The sequence below is a fragment of the Pollachius pollachius genome, assembly GCF_949987615.1.
Source record: "Pollachius pollachius genome assembly, chromosome: 12".
Lineage (NCBI taxonomy): Eukaryota > Metazoa > Chordata > Actinopteri > Gadiformes > Gadidae > Pollachius > Pollachius pollachius.
The window spans coordinates 15,059,950-15,083,208 of NC_136945.1; the positions used below are offsets into that span (position 1 = coordinate 15,059,950).

Below are 23,259 nucleotides of genomic sequence, written 5' to 3' on the forward strand. Positions count from 1 at the left end.
CTCTCTCTCTCTCTCTCTCTCTCTCTCTCTCTACACTAGAACCACTATTTAAAAGAACCACGTAGAATATATGGTTCTATATTCTGTTCTACATGGTTCTATTCTATGTGTTTAGCGCCCCTCACTGGCCCCCTGTAGAGTGGGTTGGGTCATACCAGCTGTCATGTTTCAGGACTGGGGAGCTATAGGGGCTTATTCTGGACGCATCAGCCTTACATTTGGCCAGTGTGCTGTTATATGGTATAACAGTCTGGACACACACACACACACACACACACACACACACACACACACACACACACACACACACACACACACACACACACACACACACGCTACCTAACGTTGTGATCCATAGAGGACCACTTAATTGACCACAGCATGACCGGCTGCATCACACGACTAGAAAAACAACTGTTATGAACAATGCAACACTTCGAGTCAAGGACAATGTTCTGACTTCTGAAATGACTGAAATAAGATATTTTAATGAATAACATGTGTTCTTCCTCCTGCCCATACGTTCAGTCGGACATGAACGAAGTACACCTTATCTCATCATGTGTATGCCCAAGGTATGACAGTCCGCTGCAACCAACCACACACATTGACGCACACACGCAGGCACGCACGCTTGTGGCGTACCACAGACTTTGCGGTCAGCGTCAGACCTACGTCATCACGTTACTACTCGGCTACGCGCTTGGCTAAAATGCTAAGCTAAGCGGTTCTTTCGCTTCTTCCCTCTGTTGTTCTTTAGAAAAACAAGGACAAGAAAACGCTGGACACACATCTTAATGAAATAAAGAGGGTTCTTCTTGGTGGTTTTTTACTTCACGGGCTTGGTCGCCATGGCTTTGCAGCCGGGTCCCGAGGAGTTAGGGGAGCAAGTGGTGGAAGAACCGGAGGATATGGAAGATCAGGACGCTAGCAGTATCTCCCCAGCCGAGGAGATAACGCTGCCAGTCGGCCAGGGGGGCGAGGATGAGTCGGAGCCGCTGCTACTGCCTTGGGACCGCTTCTCAGCCTGGCTGCATTGCATATGTGTGGTGGGCTTCGATCTGGAGCTGGGCCAGGCGGTGGAGGTAAGACCCCAACAGTCAAAAGATTATCGTGACGCTAAATAGCCAAGTCGACGACTTCCCGCGACTGAAACTGAACCTGGGTCTTAAATAACACGTTTCAAGTAAATCAAACCGTATCTTCAGCAAAAACATGAGGTGAGAAGTTTACGCCGTGCTACATTAGGGAGCTGAACTTCACACCTGACGGCAGAGCGTCCTAGCGGTCAGTACTTTGCTACGCAATACTATTACTAATACTAATGTCATGTCACTAATGTTGGATATTACACTGTTATTCTATACTGTAATATAAAGTACTGTACTATGCTAAAACATAGTATACCTACTAAAGGCTCAACGACAAAGTGAATTAGGTTAGGCAGCAATATGAGATGACCCTGCAAAAGAGGAATTCATTGTTGACTTGAATGTGACTATTTTCTGCTAACGTTTAAATTTCTTCCCTGCTGTGTTCTGTCTTTGTTAATCTGCGGCTCTGTCTTGCAGGTTATATACCCTCATCACTCAAAGCTGTCTGAGAAGGAGGTAAGTTCTCATGTGCTATTTGTGTTGGGTTGTGTAGTGGTATTCGACAAAGCCGGTTTTATCACATAACCGGGTAAGTTAACCCAGGGTTTGCGGTAACCCTAGGTTTTCTGTTCCAAAATGAACACGGTATGTTAGTTACTATAGAAACATATGGTCTGAATCAAACCTGGTCGGAGCAGGTTTTTGCGCAATGGCATGCCCTTTTGATGAGAGGCCTGTTGATATCGGAGTGCAAATTATTCGTGCAATCCACCGGGAACGATTAATAAGACCACGGCTCGACATCTTGGCATATCCAGATGACTTTTTGCTGGAGAGATATAGATTCTCGCGCAAATATTTAATATATTTAAATAGTCTTCTCCAGCCTTACATAGCCAACACTACCAATCGAGGACCTGGCCTCAGTTCACTCCAGACTATTTGCGTAGCCCTCCGTTTTTTGCAAATGGTAGTTTTATCTATAATGTTGGAGATGCTGAACACATCTCAAACCTTTCAGATGACCCATCCACGTCCAGACCAAGATTTTCATCGGCCTCCTATCATACAAAGAGCAATATTGGCTAGTACTATGAGTACTATGCCGAGAGGCGCTTACAACAGAAAGTATAAAATAGTTCTAACAGACTTACATCCACTAGAGAATATTCGATCGTAGCCGGCGGCTCCATTACAAGCACTAATCCATCTTGATCTGTAAAGTTGATGAATTGTCACTTTTAGGTTTTCTACCCAATTACCAAAAAAAAACATTTGGAACATTTGCGCTGTGGCACACACACGGTTTGCATGTGTTTCTTCGAAGTCAAACAAAATCTAAAATACAAGAAAAACAGAAAAACCTACATTCAACCAGTGGGGTACCCTCACATGGCCCCTGACTCTCTAAGGAGGTACCTCCAAGTACCCCCTCTGTGCCAGGGCGCCCTGAATTTATGTCTATTGCCAGCTCCTCCAACGGGATCAAGACATTTTGAAGGCCAGATCCAGCCTGCCGACTGTCGGCCTTTTCACGATTGGCTTAAAAAAAAGGGCTTATTTAAATGCAGGAGTGACAAATATGGTATGACAATTTAAATGCTGGACTGACAAAATATACCAATACGATGGTGGGAAAAGCTTACCAGTTTGTATGTTTTTATGCTTCATTTTTACTTGATCCACTGACCGCTTGGGAGCCATCGGAGTACATATTTTTTAGATGAAAAGGGTTATGTGGTAGGAACGTTAAGAATGCTTGACTGGGATATTAATAGATTCATGGCTCAAATATTAAGGATCATGCTTTTGACATGTAACTAACGCATTTACGCGGTCAGCGATCTGCTGCCAGGCTTTGGTTCTCTGGATTGCAGAGGCTTTAGCGTTCCCTTTTCTTGTGATAATGTCCTTCTCCTCGTCATAGCTCTCCAGGAGAACCTGGAGTTCCATTTCATTGAAATAAGCGGCCCGTTTCGCCATTTCGATCAGGGTTTCCATGATCCATACATCACGTCTTTATAGGTTTGGCGTGGACGCGCACAACCCTGTGTTAACCAACCCCGTTTTGATTGAAGTAATGCATAACCCGTGCGGTGGAACCGACAGCTCTGGTTTAGTTGGCACAGGGTCAATCAACCTAGAGTTCAGCGTTAACTCTGTGTTTGTTAAACCCGTTCATGGAATACCCCAATGATCTAGTGTGTTGTTGTTGTGTGTTGTTAATGGAAGCTCTGTTTTTTTCTTCCAGAAAACAAGTATCTGCTATCTGTCGTTCCCTGACTCCAACTCTGGTGAGCTCCTGTTTCTATGGTTACCCACGTTACTATGAATACAACCAACAGCAATTCCCAGGTAGTGGTACTAATACCATTAACAGTACAATTATGCAGGTAGTACAGGGTAAATTGTCTATACTTATAGTGCGCTTTTCAGCCCTGTGGCCTCTCAAAGCGCTGTACAATGCTTGCCTCACTTTCTCCCATTCATACACCGCAAGGCAAAAGCCAACTCGTCGGATAGGGTAAGGTCTCTTGCTCAGGAACATGCTTCAGCGATCTTCTGGTTGCCAGATAACCTGCTCTACCTTTTGAGCTAATGCTACACCGACTAAAACCAGTAACCGTACTTATATCCAGAGAGTGGACTACTCCCTGGGTATTGGTATTGTTAGTGGTATTAGTTAGAGGCTACCTGTGGGAGTTCACAATGTTGCAGAATTCTGCCTGCAAGAGCAGCAGTCCAATGTCCAATAAGTTGGTCCTTAATCTCTATTGTGGTCAAAGGTTAGCTCTTTATTCCATTTGGTCTCCTTAGAAACCATTAGTTACCTTTCTAATCTGCTTATTTGGCCGAATAAATGTGCTTATTATAGACCGGAAAAGCAATCGTGAAACGTGTTGAAGCCAAGTTTAAAGTGAAATTGTATCAATGCGATCATGGCCTTCGGGGCCATTTCCAGGTTTGGGACATGATTGTGTTTTAACAAGGCTGACTGTGTGTGTGTGTCTTATGATTAGGCTGTCTTTGTGGTGCGGGTACTTTTTAAACAGGCTGTCTATACAGTGTGTATGTCTATGTATGTGCGTACGTGTGTGTCTGTGTTTGTGTGTATGTATTTACACGGGAGCCTGTTGGAATGCTGCTCTCTGACCCATGTGATCTGTGTTTCCAGGTTGCCTTGGCGACACCCAGTTCTGCTTTCGTTTCCGCCAGGGCTCCAACAGGAAGTCCTCACTGGGCTGCTTCCTTGAGACCGCTGATAGAGATGCACCTGTCAGTCTGAAGGTCAGGGGACCAACACACAAACAAACAAACACACAAAAACGTATCCATCAACACACGCACGGCTAGAGATAATTGCAAGTGCAGCAGACATCTAACATATTGTGTGTGTGTGTGTGTGTGTGTGTGTGTGTGTGTGTGTGTGTGTGTGTGTGTGTGTGTTCCAGAGGGACCAGGGTCATTACTATGGTTACGTGTACTTCCGTCAAGTACGGGACAAGTCTCTGAAGAGAGGATACTTCCAGAAGGTTGGTGGGTTATGTGTATATTATATCAATATATCATCTTTGCTTACAGGCAAGAATGTGTTTTGTAAAGCCAGTGTGTGGGTGTGTGTGTGGTATTACTTTTATACAAAAGTTCTTCAAGCACCATTTGTTAGATAACCATAATAAGCAACAACAGATTAAGATTTGTTTGTTTATTTATTTGTGTTGGCTCCACCAACACAAATAGTACTTTGGCAACTGGACTGAGACCAGACTGCAGCCAAGCTACACATAAACACTTTTGTTGGTAATACCAGTGTTTAATCAAGGGTATGTCTCTCAGTCTCTAGTGCTTATCAGCCGCCTCCCCTACGTCACCTTCTTCCACTCCCTACTCAAGATCCTGGCTCCAGAGTACTTTGACAAGCTGGAGCCCTGCCTAGAAGCTGGTCCGTAATATATGTGTGTCCATGTGTTTAAAGTACCAACGGGGGGCCTTCAATGTCCTAATGTTGTTCTTATTTTGATTGACAGCTTGTAATGACATAGACCGCTGGCCAACGCCCCATCCTGGTCGCGTTCTGAGTCTGCCGATCATGGGCGTGGTAATAAAGGTAGGTTCACTTGAGGAGAGCGTGGTCATTAAGGTGGGCTCACCTGGGCAGGGCATGCAAATAACTTTCTGTGAATAGGTCAGAGCTAGAAAGATCCTGAAGAATAAAACACGAGTTTTAAAGGTCCCGTGACATGCCACCAGGTGTGAGTGTGATAAGCCGTTACATTCCGTTTTGAAAATCTGGCTCTTTTTGAAGTGGGCGTGTCACTCGCCCACTTGGGATGTCATAAGAGCCAGATTTGTAATGGCTAATCACACTCGAACCTGGTGGCATGTCATGGGACCTTTTAAAAAATATTTTATATTCAGTAAACATTTTAATTGTATTTATTTCAAAAACAATGTTTACAGGTTTACAACATAATTGTGTATAATGATTTTTTGTTGTTTGTTTGTTGTTTTCTGCTGTATCTGCCCTTCTGTGGTAGGTTCGCATCCCGACTTGCTACGACAAACCGGGTACTTCACAGCTGGTCCAGTCAACACAGGTGACAAACTATTGATTAAGAGAATATACACACACAACACACACACACGCAGCTATGCACGCTTGTTATCTCACACACACACACACACACACACACACACACACACACACACACACACACACACACACACACACACACGCATGAATACACATTCCATACAATAAAACCCACGCATACATTACAATTAGGGATGGGGATCGAAACCCAGTTCTATCAAGGACCCGGTTCCACTTTTTCAAAACCCGAAAATCATTAACTTTTGGGCTTATTGATACCACTATCGAGTCCTGTCGTTCATTTATTATTATTTTTGTCCCATAGGTCCTGTAACATAATGTTGTGTCCCTTGAGTCGCGTCACGGCATTTAAATCTAATCAATCCAATCACTGCAGCGTGTCCACCAATGTTTTTGAATGGAATTGTAAGCAAACAGGAACTACAAGTAAAACAAGTGAAGTGTGGCAGTTTACTTTGCTTGCGAGGATGGCTGAACGGGAGAAAAGGGCGAAAATCATTTATTGTAAAGGGGAGAACACAACCTCAATGGCCAAGCACATTAGCATTGTTAATCAAATAAAGGCCAAATGCAGTACCTTTGACTGTCTTCGAGTTGAAAAGATTCTGCCTCCTCCTTCTCCTGTCGCACCACAGACAGGCCCGTCTTAATCATCCACTCAAAGTACGAGCGGTAATCGCACACAGACATTGTCGCTAGTCCAGTCAGTTAAAAATAGTAATCCAATTGTGAAATCAGTGTTGTAATCGGCAGCATACAAGCTAGTTATCTTAAAAGGTAAATAAAGTTTACAAAAAGCTGCGTGATGATGTGTTGAGGTTGGCTCATTAAAACAACGTTTTAATGAGGTTAATTCGGTTATCATGATGCGTTCAAATGTAAAATAAAGAAACGGTAAATTGAGTTTTTGGTGAGAAACATGAATAATACTGTATAACTCATGTTTCTGTATTACTAATACAGTTGTATAGTGCTCTAAACATTTTAGTTTATATAATTGAAATTACTGATGTCAATATTTATTAAGAATTACACATTTAATTCAAAATACAATGCGTTGTATTTCCACCTATTAATAGAAAAGTATCGATAGTGGTATCGATAAAGACTCGTTAAGGAGTATCGAAAATGGTATCGATATCAATAAATATTAATGATCCCCATCCCTAATTACAATCACTTAGAATTCTCAACATTAATTACACTACATACATTTACATCTAGCCACTGCTATGTCACAGTCCTTTGACATAGGGGCAACCCACACTGATAATAAGAGGTAGAATGTATATCTCTATAATGATAAAGTACTGATTCAGTTTGGGTGTGTGTTGTAGATTGATAATAATGTGTGTGTGTGTGTGTGTGTGTGTGTGTGTGTTAGATTAATATTAATGTACTGATAAAGTGTTGTAGTTTTGTAGATTAATAATAATGTGTGTGTGTGTGTGTGTGTGGATAAATAATGTGGTGTGTGTGGTAGATTATTAATAATGTGTTGTGTGTGTGTGTTGTACATTAACACAATTGTGTTTGGTGTGTTGTAGACTGACAGCCAGGTGTCTATTGTCCTACCCACCATCCACGAGGTGGACCTCTTCAGGTGAGTTGTCCTCTTCCTCTGCTGGCTAAGTACCACCACCAGCCTATAGGCTCTCAAATACCACCAACACCACTGCTGCCCCCGCTGGCTCACTTAGGACCGGCATCTGACCTGTACTGTAGTCCCCAAAATCAACTGTGGAAATCATGAGCAGCCTTTATCCTCTCACTCTCTCTCTCTCTCTTTCCCTCTGCCTACAGGTGTTTCCATCCAGTGTTTTTCCACATCCAGATGTTGTGGGAGCTGGTGTTGCTAGGGGAGCCCCTGGTTGTCATGGCACCGTCGCCGGCCGAGTCGTCTGATACTGTGCTGGCATTGATCAGGTTGGCGTTAGAGGCGTGGCGAAAATGTTGTCTGTCATGTCTGTCCCTGATCCTCTCTCTCTCTCTCTCTCTCTCTCTCTCTCTCTCTCTCTCTCTCTCTCTCTCTCTCTCTCTCTCTCTCTCTCTCTCTCTCTCTCTCTCTCTCTCTCTCTCTCTCTCTCTCTCTCTCTCAGGTTTTAGCAGTCTCTTTTTCTAAATGGTAAACACTAATATCTATCTCTCTGTCTCTAGTTGTCTCTCTCCCCTGCGGTACTGCAGTGATTTCCGTCCCTACTTCACCATCCACGACAGCGAGTTTAAAGAGTACACCACTAGGACCCAGGCCCCGTAAGTACCCCTGCTAGCCCTACCCCCCTGCGCCGTAGGTACCCCTATCCTCCAGTACCCTTATCCCCCAGTACCCCTACTCCCCAGTGACCCTACCCCCCAGTACCCCTACCCCCCAGTACCCCTACCCCCCAGTACCCCTACCCCCATTACCCCTACCCCATTACCCGTACGCCCCAGTACCCTACCCCCACCAAAAATACAAAGCTGTACAATAAAAGTGTCTCTGTCTTGTTGTCTCTCTCTTTCTGTCCCTTGCTTTCTGGCTTTCACTCGGTCTCTCCTCTCTCTGGCTCTCTCTCTTTCTCTCTCTCCCTCTGGCTCTCCCTCTGGCTCTCTCTTTGGCTCTCTCCCTCTGGCTCCCTCTTTGGCTCTCTCCCTCTGGCTCTCTCTTTGGCTCTCTCTCTTTGGCTCTCTCTCTCTCTTTGGCTCTCTCTCTCTCTCTCTTTGGCTCTCTCTCTCTCTCTCTCTCTCTCTCTCTCTCTCTCTCTCTCTCTCTCTCTCTCTCTCTCTCTCTCTCTCTCTCTCTCTCTCTCTCTCTCTCTCTCTCTCTCTCTCTCTCTCTCTGCCGCCAGCCCCTCTGTCATCCTAGGAGTGACCAATCCCTTCTTTGCCAAGACGCTGCAGCACTGGCCTCACATCGTACGCATAGGAGACATGAAGCAAGAAGGTAACACATGCATAAATATATATTATTTAAACAGATACCCATACATGCTTGCCTCCTTACTCACGCGTGCATGTACTCTCTCACTCTGTGTCCCAGGAGAGATGGCCAAGCAGATGAAAGTCAGGAAACTAAAGAACCTGAAAACTCTGGACTGCAAAACAGGTCTCTCTCTCTCTCTCTCTCTCTCTCTCTTCTTCCTCTCTCCCCCCCCCCCACGTATTCACCTGTTTGTGTGTGTGTTCATTGTAGGGGTGTACAGTGCATTCAAGCCCTTCCTCAATAAAGACGAAGACATCCTCAAACAACTTCAGAAGGTGAGGAATTATGATCTGTCCTCTGCGTGTGTGTTGCGCGTGTGTGGTGATCTGTCTGTGTGTGGATCTGTCTGGGATATTGCGTGCGTGTGTGTTGATCTGTCTGTGTGTTTCAGGGTGTCCAGCAAAAAAGGCCGTCAGCAGCTCAGAATGCAATTCTCCGTCGCTACTTCCTGGAACTGACGCAAAGCTTCATCATTCCTCTGGTAATAACCATATTTGCGTATATACTAGTCATAACCAGTCCTATGCTAGACACAGACACACACATGCATATGTGTGTGTGTATTATGTCCTCATGTAAATGTGTGTCTGTGTGTGTGTGTGTGTTTGTGTATATATAATGTTAATGCATGTGTTATTTATTCTAGGAGCGCTATGTAGCTAGTCTCATGCCCCTCCAGAAGTCCATCACTCCATGGAAAAGCCCTCCTCAGCTCCGCCCCTTCCTGCAGGACGAGTTCATGAAGACCCTGGAGAAGGCGGGGCCTCAGCTCACCTCCAGACTGAAGGGAGACTGGATTGGTCTGTACAGGTGAGGGAAACTCCTCCTACCAATCATCAAACCAACAAATGTAGACAACCAAGTCAATGTCTACCTACCCCTGTGTATCTAACTAACTAAACCGTCTCCAGATGGGTTCTGATCAAACCTCCATTGCTGTTGCTACCTTACATGTGTGTGTTTGTGTGTTTGCAGACAGTTCCTCAGGTGTCCTAACTTTGATGGCTGGTTCCGGAACAGGAAGAGAGAGATGAGCCAGAAGCTGGACGCCCTACACCTAGAGGCCCTGTGTGAGGAGGTGAGGAGGGGGGAGGGGGGCCTGTGTGATGTGAGGGAGTGGGGCCCTGTGGGATAAGGAGATGGGAAGGAGGTAAACGTTTGTGTGTGTGTGTGTGTGTGTGTGTGTGTGTGTGTGTGTGTGTGTGTGTGTGTGTGTGTGTGTGTGTGTGTGTGTGTGTGTGTGTGTGTGTGTGTGTGTGTGTGTGTGTGTGTGTAGGACCTACAGCTGAGGACTCTGGAGCATACAGAGGTGGAGAAAGTGGACCTGGTCCTCAAGCTCAAAGACAAACTGGTAAAACTGACCTCTGACTGGCTGGCTCCATGGCTGATGTTATTTTTGTCTAAATATCTAATATACAACATATATACTCTAGATGTTGTATATTAGATATTATAAACCTTGACTATCTACTATAGGAAACTAGAAAAGCATTGCTATGTCATTGACATTGATTTGATTAGGGGTTGATTACTCCATCATGTGTTTCAGACGCAGGCAGAGAAGAACCATCTCCCTGTTCGTCCAGGGACGGTGTCCAAACTTCAGGCCCACATCGAAGCCATCATCTTGGGCTTACCGGAGGACCTGCAGGGCATCCTCCACAGACCCTCCACTCCCTGACATCTCCAGATTCCCAGGGCCCCCTCATGTAAAACGGAAAACACTACATGGAGAAGCCATCTTCTTTGTAGAAGCTTTTAACCGTTTGTACAAACAGTGGAGACTGTCTGAACTTTGACCTCTCGACTTTCACGTGAAGAGAGCAGGCTGTGCTCCAGTGACATGGTTTTAAGTGAACTTGTGCGCTGGGCTTCAGCCGTTATCACACACACTACACACGTGTGCTTTGGATAACAACGCGCTGGCACATGGAGTATCAGAATCTTTTTTTTAATGAACACTCTCTCAACAGGAGCCAATTAAAACCATTAGTTGGGGTCCAATGACCATGCTTTCCCTTATCCTCCCTTAAGCAATAATAGAGAATTTCTTCTTTACATTCAGATCTTGGTCCTTACTAATATTTGACATAAAATACATTCGAAAAGTATTCAATTATTTTATTTTTTACTTTATTTGATAAAAGTTTTGGTGCTATCAGTATTATTTTGTGGGAAAGACAGGAATCAGTTTGAAAAGGATCTGTGCCTTATTCAAGAAAACCATACACAAGTTTGTTACTCAACAAAAAAGTCTAGACCAATACTCATATTAATAAAATGACCACCCACATACTATATGTATTAGGAATATTTACAGTAAAGATGTATACATATTTAAGAATCATGTGTAATATATGAAAGCCCAACTTACCTTCACATAAAACCAATAAGGAAAAGCAGGTAAACCTAACATCTGGTTTTTGGCAACCATCAAATCTTTAAATGTGTAAATATAGTTCACATGTTTCTATGGTGGGTGCATTGTGCAGAATAGGTGTAAATAAATGTTTACAATAATATGTACTAATAACTATTTTGCTACTTTAGAAGTTTTTACTATTGCAATCATGGATGAACTTATTTTTATTTTATCCATGCAAGCTATTAGCTTGCTGTCATTACCAGCTGTGCTAATATAAACATGTGCACAATACCCATTGATCAATACTAATGTTTGAATTTGTGTGTTGCAGTGATTGATATGGTGTGTTAATAGACTCAGTTTCATATCCAGTTGAAGTAACCAGTGTACCATGGATTCAGGAATTCTACCAGAATATTTTCCAATGGCATCAAGTGATCAATTCAAATGTTCCGTCACTGTGTTCCTTGCAGAAGCACAACTCGTTTGCATTAAAGCAGTCCAATACAACGTTTACAAAGACTGGATATTCTTTCACTTTAATTTATTTGTTTCTATGTAATTGGTTGAATGTCAATTTCCCTTTAGGCAAATCAGACATGGTTCCCTCCTAAGGTAACAATTTGCCATACCTTGTGCTCAGGTTTGTATATGGTTGCTACTGAACTGTCAGTAGCAACCATTCTAATCTCCAATAATTAGCATCAAATAAACCCAACTCCTGCGAATTATGCATGTAGTTTACTTGTAGCCCAGCCCTGAAATATTTTGGCAATATGTAAATTAGCTTGAGGATAAGATTGACAATTAGAGCTCTTGCACCAAGCACTGCCACTCTTGTTTATGGCAAATCTTGAACCTTGTATTCAGTTAATACAACAGGGCTGAGCAGTACCAGTGTATATAATTGGTTGTCCATGTCATCCCATCTCAGTCAGTCCTAACAGGGTTGTCAGTGTACCAGTGCCTTTAGTTAATCAACTCTATTACAGCAGCGGATTCACCCAGGAATATGAGACGGACAAAGACTGGACTGAAAAAGCATTTATTGAGCGGTGAACAGTCTAAGACCTAGGCCTCTCCTTCTTGCCCTTGTACAGAGCCAGCAGGGAGACGTTGGCCACCTTCACCACCTTGAAGCGGACACCGGGGATGTCTCCCACGGCATGGCCCTTACGACCGAACCCGGCCACCAGGACCTCGTCGTTCTCCTGCAGGGGGGGCGTCACAAGTTCAACATGTGTACAAAGACCAACACCCGGTAGAACTGGTTGAGCAGAACCTTCTACATGGAAAGTAAACTAAACCCAAATTCTAGTAGACACGAGTCAGCCATCTTTATTAAGTATAGTTCAACCTTTCCATCTTAGTTCCCCAAATAGTTATTCTCACTGTCCAGCAAGCCATCTAGTCTCAAGTCTAGAATGTACAACTATTTATCAGAGGCGAGATTGAATGGCTTTTTCTGAAAAGTAGGTTTTCAATCTTACAATTTCTGCAAAAGATAATGCATTACGCATCAACTTCAGAAATTACCAAAATCTGCATCTAGGAGGATCAAATACTTTAAATGCAAATCATTGTGAACAGTTTGGACTGAACTGCAATTTCACAAGTTTGAGTGCAGCGGGTTTATCAATGACACCATATTCACCTCAATGAAGTTCAGACAACCGTCATTAGGGACGAAGGCGGTGATCTTCTTGCCGTTCTTGATCAGCTGCACCCTCACACACTTCCTGATGGCAGAGTTAGGCTGCTTGGCCTCAACACCACTGGGAAAAGAAACAAAACATTAATCACCATAACAACGAGGGGTTGCCGCTAACTCACATTACTGTCCGATCTTTCTTAAACTTTAATGCCTGTGGCTTCTCAATGCCTCGTTTTGAGTTGATCGTAATAATTGACAGGTTGTTGCCGTGGGCATTTTAAGCATCCAATATTTTCAGAACACTGAGAACTGACAAGTAAAACATAAGAGGGATGCTTGTTCGTTAAGGGATGTTGTAAGCGATTCACTCCAATAATTTTTGAGAGTGTTTCAGTTCATAAACAAGACCAGAAAATACACCTACACTTTCTCCAGGACGATGCCCTTAGCGTGGGAAGCTCCTCCGAAGGGGTTGGCCTTGAGCGCAGTGCCCAGGTGAGCCTTTTTGTACTGCTTGTCGTGCCACTTCTGCTCCCTACGGTGGTTCCGCAGCTTCCTGGCTGTACGCAGACCGCGACACTTTCCTGGAACACAAACACAATCAGTCATTCAAAAATTCTGGGACAATGGGACATGGTGAAATTAATGAAGGTGACGTTTTAAGCTGGAAATAAAACATGCAAGTAGCATTGCTCAGTATGGACCACTGAACTAGTAGCCCTACCGATGAGTCCAAGCTAACAGACAACGGCAAGTAACACCACACTAACTTACAATTTGGTGTACAGAGACATAAAAGGCGTGTTTACTACATTGAATTGTCTAAATTATAGGAATATCCATAAAGAACGCTGTTTTTAATGAACGCCGAGTGTTAGCGTTATGCTAACATGATCGTGCTATCGGCATTTTATGGCCGCCCCACGTTGTTGGAACCATCCACAATAAAAACGTTTATTAAGGCATTTAGATAATACTTCCTCGGTTGGATCAAGTCCAAACACGTTTAACAGACAATTGTATGTTACGTCGAGGGTTATATTAGGAATATTAAAGTGTTTTGGATGAATTATTAGAGGAATACGTTTCATACCCATGTTTGCAGATCAGAGACGGGACTGGAAAGGAAGGACCCAAGATGCACCGCGGCTAAGAATATTCCCAGGACCCAGAGGCAGGTGTCCTGTTAGCGCCTGGTTAAAATACTAGAGTGGTTTGATGAAATCATCGGAATTAAACGCTTTTTACGTTATTCCGTGATTTGAAAATAGATTTCAAAATTTTATGTTTATATAATAAATGTTTTATTTTATAATATTTAAATGTAGAGAATATTATATATAATAAATACATATAAATAAATCTAACATTTATTTAACATTCTTTAATCCTTGTTACTTGTTGTGATCTGTTAATCAAGGATGGCTATCAATACAGTTCATATATAATATTTTATGACGTTTGCTTTAGTCCAGTATATTATTACATTATTACAACAACAATTTTTAATGCAACGATTGACAACGATGAATTAATTCGTAATTTATACACCCTTTGATCAATAAAGAAAGGGTCAAACAAGCAATATCTCATGTTACCAATATATTTGATGCACAGTGCGTGCGTACTGGTGTTCGCGCGTGTGATGAGTGCGCGTAAATCAACGGGCGTGGCAAAAGAAAGGTTGCCGCCCACTGTCTCTGTTATCGCGTTCTGATTGGCTTCGTGCAGCAACAATCATATGAGTTTGGAGACCCGAGCTGTCATCAAATCAGATTAAGATGTAGAGAGCCTCAGCTGGCATACAGAGCAAGATAGAGAAAAAGAGGGGAGGAGAGACTGTGTCAAAGAGAGAGCGAGAGAGAAGGAATTCGCAGTGTGTTTCGGTATTGTAACTACAGCACGTCGGGATGTTAGCTCGCGCTTGGCTGTGGGCTCTTCTGTCCCTGTATTCCCAGCTAGCTACCTGCCACGAGCCCGCCGAGGGAGACAGGTGAGGGAGACAAAGAGCATGAGAGGATGAAGGAATGAGAGGGGGAGAGAGAGAGAGAGAGAGAGAGAGAGAGAGAGAGAGAGAGAGAGAGAGAGAGAGAGAGAGAGAGATAGAGAGAGACAATGAAAGAGAGAGAGAACGATAGAGATATACAGAGAGAGAGAATGAAAGAGAGAGAGAGAGATTGTGTGAGAGAGTTAGATCGAGAGAGAGAGAGATGGCGCGCGGAAAAGGGTCGACTGCGAACAGAGACCAAGGACGGATTATAGAACAGCATGAGATAAAAGTGTGTGTGTGTGTGTGTGTGTGATGATGATGATGTATTGTGTCTAAACCGCATGTTACTGATCAGAATATACAGAGGACAGGATTGGAAATATATCATTTCTAATGTCTATTAGTGGTCTCTGTGGTTATATGTAAGGACTGGATTAGTGGTACTCTGTGAGTACTGTAATTCTATGTTAGTACTCTTTACTATTAGATTACAACGGTACCACAAACATAGTACCACAGTACTAACATAGAACCCCGGTTCCAACAGTAGTATGGTAGAACTTTGGTAGTACTGATTGATTACTGTGGTACTGTAGTAGTACCACAGTACTACTGTAGTAGTACCACATAATATATAACATTAACTATGTTAATATTGTCGCACTACTCTATGTTTGCCTAGAGGTCCTTTGTCCGTGCAGCATGTTATTTTCTGAATATTGAGATTGATCTGATCAAATACTCAAAGGGTCTGCTAACTTAGTCTAATGGTATTTGGTTATTAACTATACAGGTAGGTTAGTCTAAAGGTAAATGGTTAATATACTCTAGGTAGGTTAGTCTACAGGTATACGGTTATTTTACCCTAGGTAAGGTAGGCTGCTCCACAGGAAGGTAAGTCTATTAGGTGAGTCCTCTTAACAGAGAGGTTAGTATCTCTATAGATAGGTTAGTCCTTGCAGGTATACGGTATGTTACTCTACTCTGCTATACAGGTAGGTTAGTCTGCTCTACAGATAGGTAAATTTGCTATACAGGTAGGTTTGTATACTCTACAGGTAGGTAAGTCTGCTCTCATATCTAGGTTAGTATACTCTACAGGTAGGTTAGTATACTCTGCAGGTAAGTTAGTCTACACTCAGATCTGGGTCAGGCGGGGAGTGAACGAGTGGCTCGGTGCTGTTTGAGGTGATCTCACAAGATCTTTTCAATGGGATCAAAGAGTTTAGGAGATCAACTCTTAAGGATTACCTCCATTGATCTGGGTTTATTGGATACACTTTATTGGATGAATCAGTCTAAATGGAAATCCCGTTAGTTAATCGTTATCACCAAGCTTAAACCTGGAGATCAGGTTGGGTCTTTTACTGTCTTTTATTACGTTTTTGTTACATGATTCATTTCTATGATGCTCCCTGGAGGAGGAGGGATTGTGGGGGGGGGGGAGGGGGATCCAGGTGTGGGAGGGGGAAGAGATGAGGATTCAGGTGACCCTGTTTGGTCATGTGATCTGAGATCTCTCATGACACTTGACAGATTACCTGCAGTCTCACACTATCACCATAATCCTGTCATGGTGACGGCCGACCAGACACACAGGAACATCTCATCACGTGAGGTCTCCTCCTCCTCTCCACGGTTGGTTGAGTCAGTTTGACCCCATGGGCTTCGGGAGCTGCAGCGTGACTCTGATTGGTGCAGACATCAGAAGAAGGAACTAATTGGTGGCGTATTGGAGCCGAGGTCTAAGCAGTCGCTGACCCAGGCGGCTCGCGCTCGCCGCGCTCCAGCCCACATCTAGGGCAGATTAGGCTCCCAACACACTAAACCAACCATCCTGTCCCAACCAACTCCGCTCTCCTTCGGATAGCTCATCCATCATGTGTAGCAACACTCACACGACTGCCTAGTGCTGTGTATTAGTGTAACCGCTGTCAACCAAGGACTGCATTGTCGGTTCTATTCCCTGTTTAGCTCAGTAGGTAGAGCAAGGCACTAACACTGCGTGGTTAGAGGTTATATCCCCTGTGAAGCTCAGTAGTTCGAGCAAGGCACTAACTCTGTAGGCTAAGGGTTTTTCCCCTTGTGTAGCTCTGTAGGTAGAGCAAGGCACTAACAATGGTTACGGGGTTCTATTCCTTGTGTAGATCAGAGCTTGCCTTTGGTTTCTAATGGGATATTTTAATTTAATATTAATTGTTTTGTTTGTGTCATGCACACAAATTACCCAACTCTCATGGGTTTACAAGGCTCCGAAAGTTAGATTGGTCTGAAATCTCATTAAATTTAAATTCATCGTATAATTACAGGTTATTTTACAGCTTGGTTTAACACAAAAATATTCCGCCGCCTCTCTCCAGCAAATCAGTAAATCAAAAGAACTCAAAGAAATTTTACGGGAAAGAAAACCTAAAACACTTGTATCTATTTTACACAACAAACAAAGTCTGGCCTGCTCTGCAGTGACTATTTCTGGTTATTTGTAATTAAAAGCTTTTCTGTCTGTCTGTCTGCCTGTCTGGCTGCCTCTCGGCCTGTCCAAAGACCCATCTGTCAGACAGTATACTACACTAATGTGTTGTTTCACTGCTTAGGATATCATTTTTTATTTTTATTATTTCATAATTCTTTGTTCTCTCTCTCTGAAGGGCTGTTCCATCGATCCTGAATTCCGGGATAAATGGTAACTATCTATATTCTATAATAACGTATTGGATAACCAATGACATTCTGATCCATCTGGAGGGGGGGGTGCGCTCCATCTGGCTGCTGCTCCCTCTGAGTGAACCACTTCCACCACGCCACCATAATCACAGGCTCTGTGATTGGGTAGGCTTATCAGGAAGCACCCTGAATTCCTGTTCTTTTCTTTTACCAATGTGTTGTTGGGTTTATTTATCGGGATTTGTTTGTAATGCACTCTTTCTGTTATGTATTTTATATATTTTCTATCTTCGATCTATATATGCACATATTTTAATTTGTGATGTATTATATATATATTTTTATTATACTTTCTTTGCTTTAACAAGGTAAATGTACGTTTCCTATGCTGATGAAGCTCTTTGAATGTGAAATATATTCTGCTCTATACTAGATGTGTTTGAAGGACACTGTTCTGTGTGAGATGAGAGGATTGACAGGTGAAGTGTCTCCAGTTTATTGATTAGAGATTAAATCTAATCCTCCCTCTCTCTCTGTGTCCCTCTGTGTCTCTCTTGCCCTCTCGTGCTCTGTGTGTGTGTGTGTATGTGTGTGTGTGTGTGTGTGTGTGTGTGTGTGTGTGTGTGTGTGTATGTGTGTGTGTGTGTGTGCGTGTGTGTGTGTCTCTCTCTTTCTCTCTTTCTCTTTCTCGCTCGCTCGCTCTCTGTCTCTCAGGTTCGGAACTTGTGGGGGTGAGAAGGGGGGAGGGCCATGTACCTGCTGGCCACACCCTAAGACGTTTACTGCAGGTAAGCATCTCTCAGAATCGAATCAATAGCTCATCCATCTATCCATCCATCATTTGTCAATCCAACCACCCTTCATCCATTTGATAGAAAATGTTCATAATATTATATTACTTCTAATTTATTCTGAAAAATTTGGATTCAGAATATTGGTATAGTCTGTACTGGTATGTATTCGTAGTATTGGTAATGCAGTAGTACTGACTGTGTTTGTCTGCAGACAGGGTCATCCCGGAGGTTACTGCAGACGCCCGGAGCTGCAGTTCCCTTCCCTCCCCTCAAGGTAGAGTAGTTCTGCACCCCTCACATCTCCACACTAGTTTATAAACACTAGATGAGTAGAATAGTTTAGATTAAACTCTGGTAAAAGAGATATGGTTAAGTTGAGGTATTAGGTTACAAATGGTTCTCTAAGGTATTAGGTAAGAGATGGTTAAGTTTATATATTAGGTAAGAGATGGTTAAGTTTACATATTAGTTTAGAGATGTTTAAGTTTACTTATTAGGTTAGAGATTGTTTGTTAATGTACTAGTTTAGAGATGGTTAAGTTTACGTATTAGGTTAGAGAAGGTTTGTTAAGGTGCTAGTTTGGAGATGGTTAAGTTTACGTATAAGGTTAGAGAAGGTTTGTTAAGGTGCTAGTTTGGAGATGGTTAAGTTTACGTATAAGGTTAGAGATGGTAAGCCCAATAGCACCTATGTGTTACCTGCTTCATCAGGTGATGGGTGATGGCAAGCCGTGTATTCTTTTCCGGGCTCGGAGGATCGCTCTGCGCTACCAGAACAACAGCTTGGTGGACCTGACCCAGCGCGCCTTCTCCCCTGACAACCCCGTGGACACCAGGGGGTCCGTCTGCTATAAGGACAAGGCCCAGTTAGTCGAATCACACAGCTCAACATATAGAACCACAGCCAGTCAGTCGAATCACACAGCTCAACATATAGGACTAGGCCCAGTCAGTCGAATCACACAGCTCAACATATAGAACCACAGCCAGTCAGTCGAATCACACAGCTAAACCTATAGAACCACAACCAGTCAGTCAAATCAAACAGCTCAACATATAGAACCACAGCCAGTCAGTCGAATCACACAGCTAAACCTATAGAACCACAGCCAGTCAGTCGAATCACACACCGAAACCTATAGAACCACAGCCAGTCAGTCGAATCACACACCGAAACCTATAGAACCACAGCCAGTCAGTCGAATCACACAGCTCAACATATAGGACTAGGCCCAGTCAGTCGAATCACACAGCTCAACATATAGAACCACACCCAGTCAGTCGAATCACACAGCTAAACCTATAGAACCACAACCAGTCAGTCAAATCAAACAGCTCAACATATAGAACCACAGCCAGTCAGTCGAATCACACAGCTAAACCTATAGAACCACAGCCAGTCAGTCGAATCACACACCGAAACCTATAGAACCACAGCCAGTCAGTCGAATCACACAGCTAAACCTATAGAACCACAGCCAGTCAGTCGAATCAAACAGCTCAACATATAGAACCGTAGCCAGTCAGTCGAATCAGACAGCTAAACCTATAGAAACACAGCCAGTCAGTCGAATCACACAGCTAAACCTATAGAACCACAGCCAGTCAGTCAAATCACACAGCTAAACCTATAGAACCACAGCCAGTCAGTCGAATCACACAGCTAAACCTATAGAACCACAGCCAGTCAGTCGAATCAGACAGCTAAACCTATAGAACCACAGCCAGTCAGTCAAATCACACAGCTAAACCTATAGAACCACAGCCAGTCAGTCCTATCACAGACCTTAGTCTAAAGGACTAGACCCAGTCAGTCCTATCACAGACCTTAGTCTAAAGGACTAGACCCAGTCAGTCCCATCACACACCTACAAATATTGCGTATTAATCCTTAATCTGATTACCGAGGCAGAACAATTTGATTAATTAAATCTCTCTCTTTCTCTCTCTCTCTCTCTCTCTCTCTCAGACTGATCCTGAAGTTTGGAGATGTTGAAGATTTGAGAGCCCTGTCAATAAGGTTAAATATCTTTATATCTATATTTAGGAAAACAAATATTTACATTGACACGCAGTTGAAGAATTGCACAAAGGAAAAAATAAGTTAGTACTACTATACACTACTACCTCATTTACCCCTGATGACCCTGAGGGGAATGGGGCCCATGGCTGCGGCAGGCTTGAGTTAATCTCCCCCCCACCCACCCCCAGGCTCCAGATGTCCAGTAAATTCTATGAGTCTGCCGGTCAGAGCTGGTTCTCCCTGGACCGTGTCTCCCTGCACTACAACTGGAGCGAGGAGGCGCGCTTCAACGTGACGGAAGTGTACGCTCCTGCCACCTCGTCCTACCACTGTCAGCACGTCAGCAATCTGCCCCGTTACAGCCCCCTGCTCGTGGCGAGCGGTAGCACTGACCCCGCGCGCCTCTGGAGCCTCACCTTCACAGACTTCCAGGTACCTCTCTCTCTACCTGTCTGTCTCACTACCTGTCGTCTCTATTTGGTTATTTTCTAACATCTGGTTCCCCTGGTATCTCAGCTGTATTAACATCTGGTACCCCTGGTATCTCCAAGTATATTAACATCTGGTACCCCTGGTATCTCCAAGTGTATTAACATCTGGTTCCCCTGGTATCTCCAGCTGTATTAACATCTGGTACCCCTGGTATCTCCAAGTGTATTAACATCTGGTACCCCTGGTATCTTCAAGTGTATTAACATCTGGTACCCCTGGTATCTCCAGCTGTATTAACATCTGGTACCCCTGGTATCTCCAGCTGTATTAACATCTGGTTCCCCTGGTATCTCCACCTGTGTTAACATCTGGTTCCCCTGGTATCTCCAACTATTCTAACATCTGGTCCCCCTGGTATCTCCAACTATTCTAACATCTGGTACCCCTGGTATCTCCAACTGTATTAACATCTGGTCACCCTGGTATCTCCAACTATTCTAACATCTGGTCCCCCTGGTATCTCCAACTATTCTAACATCTGGTCCCCCTGGTATATCCAGCTGTGTTAACATCTGGTCCCCCTGGTATCTCCAGCTGTGTTAACATCTGGTCCCCCTGGTATCTCCAGCTGTGTTAACTTCTGGTCCCCCTGGTATCTCCAGCTGTATTAACATCTGGTTCCCCTGGTTTCTCCAACTGTATTAACATCTGGTCCCCCTGGTATCTCCCACTGTATTAACATCCGGTCCCCCTGGTATCTCCATCTATTCTAACATCTGGTCCCCCTGGTATCTCCATCTATTCTAACATCTGGTCCCCCTGGTATCTCCATCTATTCTAACATCCGGTCCCCCTGGTATCTCCATCTATTCTAACATCCGGTCCCCCTGGTATCTCCATCTAGTCTAACATCTGGTCCCCCTGGTATCTCCATCTATTCTAACATCTGGTCCCCCTGGTACCTCCATCTATTCTAACATCTGGTCCCCCTGGTATCTCCATCTATTCTAACATCTGGTTCCCCTGGTATCTCCATCTATTCTAACATCTGGTCCCCCTGGTATCTCCATCTATTCTAACATCTGGTCCCCCTGGTATCTCCATCTATTCTAACATCTGGTCCCCCTGGTATCTCCATCTATTCTAACATCTGGTCCCCCTGGTATCTCCATCTATTCTAACATCTGGTCACCCTGGTACCTCCATCTATTCTAACATCTGGTTCCCCTGGCAGCTCCATCTATTCTAACATCTGGTTCCCCTGGCAGCTCCATCTATTCTAACATCTGGTTCCATTGGCAGCTCCATCTATTCTAACATCTGGTTCCCCTGGCAGCTCCATCTATTCTAACATCTGGTCCCCCTGGTATCTCCATCTATTCTAACATCTGGTCCCCCTGGTATCTCCATCTATTCTAACATCTGGTCCCCCTGGTATCTCCATCTAGTGTAACATCTGGTTCCCCTGGTACCTCCATCTATTCTAACATCTGGTTCCCCTGGTACCTCCATCTATTCTAACATCTGGTTCCCCTGGCAGCTCCATCTATTCTAACATCTGGTTCCCCTGGTATCTCCATCTATTCTAACATCTGGTTCCCCTGGTATCTCCATCTATTCTAACATCTGGTTCCCCTGGTATCTCCATCTATTCTAACATCTGGTTCCCCTGGCAGCTCCAGGCATTCAACGTGTTTTCGGGGAAGTTCTCGTCCCCGGCCGACTGCGCCACCTTCCTGACACCGGCGGTGCTGATGGGTCTGATCTCCTCCCTCATCCTCCTCCTGGTGCTGGCCTACGCCCTCCACATGGTGGTGCACCTCCGGCACGTCGACGACTACGACCACAAGACCACCGTGTACTTCCCCCGCGCACCCGACTCCGACACCGTTTCAGCCGAGAAGAACAGCCCGTAGAGCGCGGGTCCCCTGGTTCTCCTCGAGTCCTCCGGCCTGGCTCTCCTCCTCTGGATAATGGACGATGGATGGATGGACGATGGATGGATGGAGGATAATGGATGATCGACCTGTCCAACTCTACACAGGGCGGCCCCTTCAGTAGTATCTCAAAGGAGCAGGTTGGCAGGGATTGAGGGTAATCAAACCCAGAACATTTAAAGGGGACATATTATACCACCAGGTGGGAGTGTGATTAGCCTTACAAGCCGTTTCGAAAGTCTGCCCCATATGACATCACTAGTGGGCGTGTCCAGCACAAATCTAGATAGACACGCCCACTAGTGATGTCATATGGGGCAGATTTCCAAAGCGGTTTGTAAGGCTAATCACACTCACACCTGGTGGTATAATATGTCCCCATTGGGTGGTCAACACATGATGAGCTTTCAGTGTCTGCGTTGCAAGTGTTGCAGATGTTTTCCTGTGTACTGGAGCGTTAAAGCCCAATGCTAATGAGGCATTCCTGAAAGTAAAGATTCTCCTCCTAAACTCGACTCAAAGATCAAACTATTTAAACTGAGCCAGTTTACGCTGACGCGTCTCATCAGCTTTGTATGACCAAATGAATCAAAACGCTTACGGCTTTTCTGATTTCTAAACCTAAATACATGTTATTGGAGTTAGAAGCACTGAATCCATGGCAGCTGACTGCCTATATTCCTAATGCCTAACCTAGTGTCCACCAATCTGCTAGTTGCTCGTCATGTG

At 44.1% G+C, this 23,259-nt stretch overlaps 3 protein-coding genes across 3 annotated transcripts; 2 read left to right on the plus strand and 1 right to left on the minus strand.

Moving 5' to 3' along the window:
* Positions 1–704: 704 nt before the first annotated feature.
* dennd6a (DENN/MADD domain containing 6A) lies at positions 705–11,929 on the plus strand. The gene is made up of 19 exons (XM_079747396.1): positions 705–1,085; positions 1,572–1,610; positions 3,346–3,388; positions 4,270–4,382; positions 4,547–4,627; positions 4,932–5,037; positions 5,123–5,202; positions 5,633–5,692; positions 7,257–7,312; positions 7,513–7,635; positions 7,867–7,962; positions 8,538–8,632; positions 8,729–8,794; positions 8,882–8,946; positions 9,063–9,152; positions 9,318–9,481; positions 9,647–9,749; positions 9,948–10,022; positions 10,221–11,929. The coding sequence occupies exons 1-19, from the start codon at positions 852–854 to the stop codon at positions 10,350–10,352; spliced, it is 1,821 nt and encodes a 606-aa protein (XP_079603522.1). The 5' UTR covers positions 705–851; the 3' UTR covers positions 10,353–11,929.
* A 136-nt stretch (positions 11,930–12,065) lies between these two features.
* On the minus strand, positions 12,066–13,828 carry rps23 (ribosomal protein S23). The gene is made up of 4 exons (XM_079747397.1): positions 13,784–13,828; positions 13,115–13,274; positions 12,691–12,811; positions 12,066–12,247 (listed from the first exon to the last, which is right to left on the minus strand). The coding sequence occupies exons 1-4, from the start codon at positions 13,785–13,787 to the stop codon at positions 12,101–12,103; spliced, it is 432 nt and encodes a 143-aa protein (XP_079603523.1). The 5' UTR covers positions 13,788–13,828; the 3' UTR covers positions 12,066–12,100.
* Positions 13,829–14,586: 758 nt separating this feature from the next.
* Positions 14,587–22,509, plus strand: atp6ap1la (ATPase H+ transporting accessory protein 1 like a; the record flags this gene model as incomplete). The annotated part of the gene is made up of 8 exons (XM_079747658.1): positions 14,587–14,683; positions 17,329–17,363; positions 18,059–18,132; positions 18,350–18,412; positions 18,850–19,004; positions 20,108–20,158; positions 20,350–20,593; positions 22,270–22,509. Exons 1-8 carry the CDS (start codon positions 14,601–14,603, stop codon positions 22,507–22,509), a joined length of 945 nt encoding a protein of 314 aa, XP_079603784.1. The 5' UTR covers positions 14,587–14,600.
* Positions 22,510–23,259: the final 750 nt, after the last annotated feature.

What these genes read in the sequence shown, in the direction of transcription:
- dennd6a (XM_079747396.1), top strand. Translation starts at nt 852, where the DNA reads ATGGCTTTGCAGCCGGGTCCCGAGGAGTTAGGGGAGCAAGTGGTGGAA. An exon ending in GTTCCCTGACTCCAACTCTG is followed by an intron (nt 3,389 to 4,269) that starts GTGAGCTCCTGT and finishes CTGTGTTTCCAG; the next exon opens with GTTGCCTTGGCGACACCCAG. An exon ending in AGAGAGGATACTTCCAGAAG is followed by an intron (nt 4,628 to 4,931) that starts GTTGGTGGGTTA and finishes TATGTCTCTCAG; the next exon opens with TCTCTAGTGCTTATCAGCCG.
- rps23 (XM_079747397.1), bottom strand. An exon ending in GGCATCGTCCTGGAGAAAGT is followed by an intron (nt 12,812 to 13,114) that starts GTAGGTGTATTT and finishes TTCTTTTCCCAG; the next exon opens with TGGTGTTGAGGCCAAGCAGC. An exon ending in GTTGTCTGAACTTCATTGAG is followed by an intron (nt 12,248 to 12,690) that starts GTGAATATGGTG and finishes CCCCCCCTGCAG; the next exon opens with GAGAACGACGAGGTCCTGGT.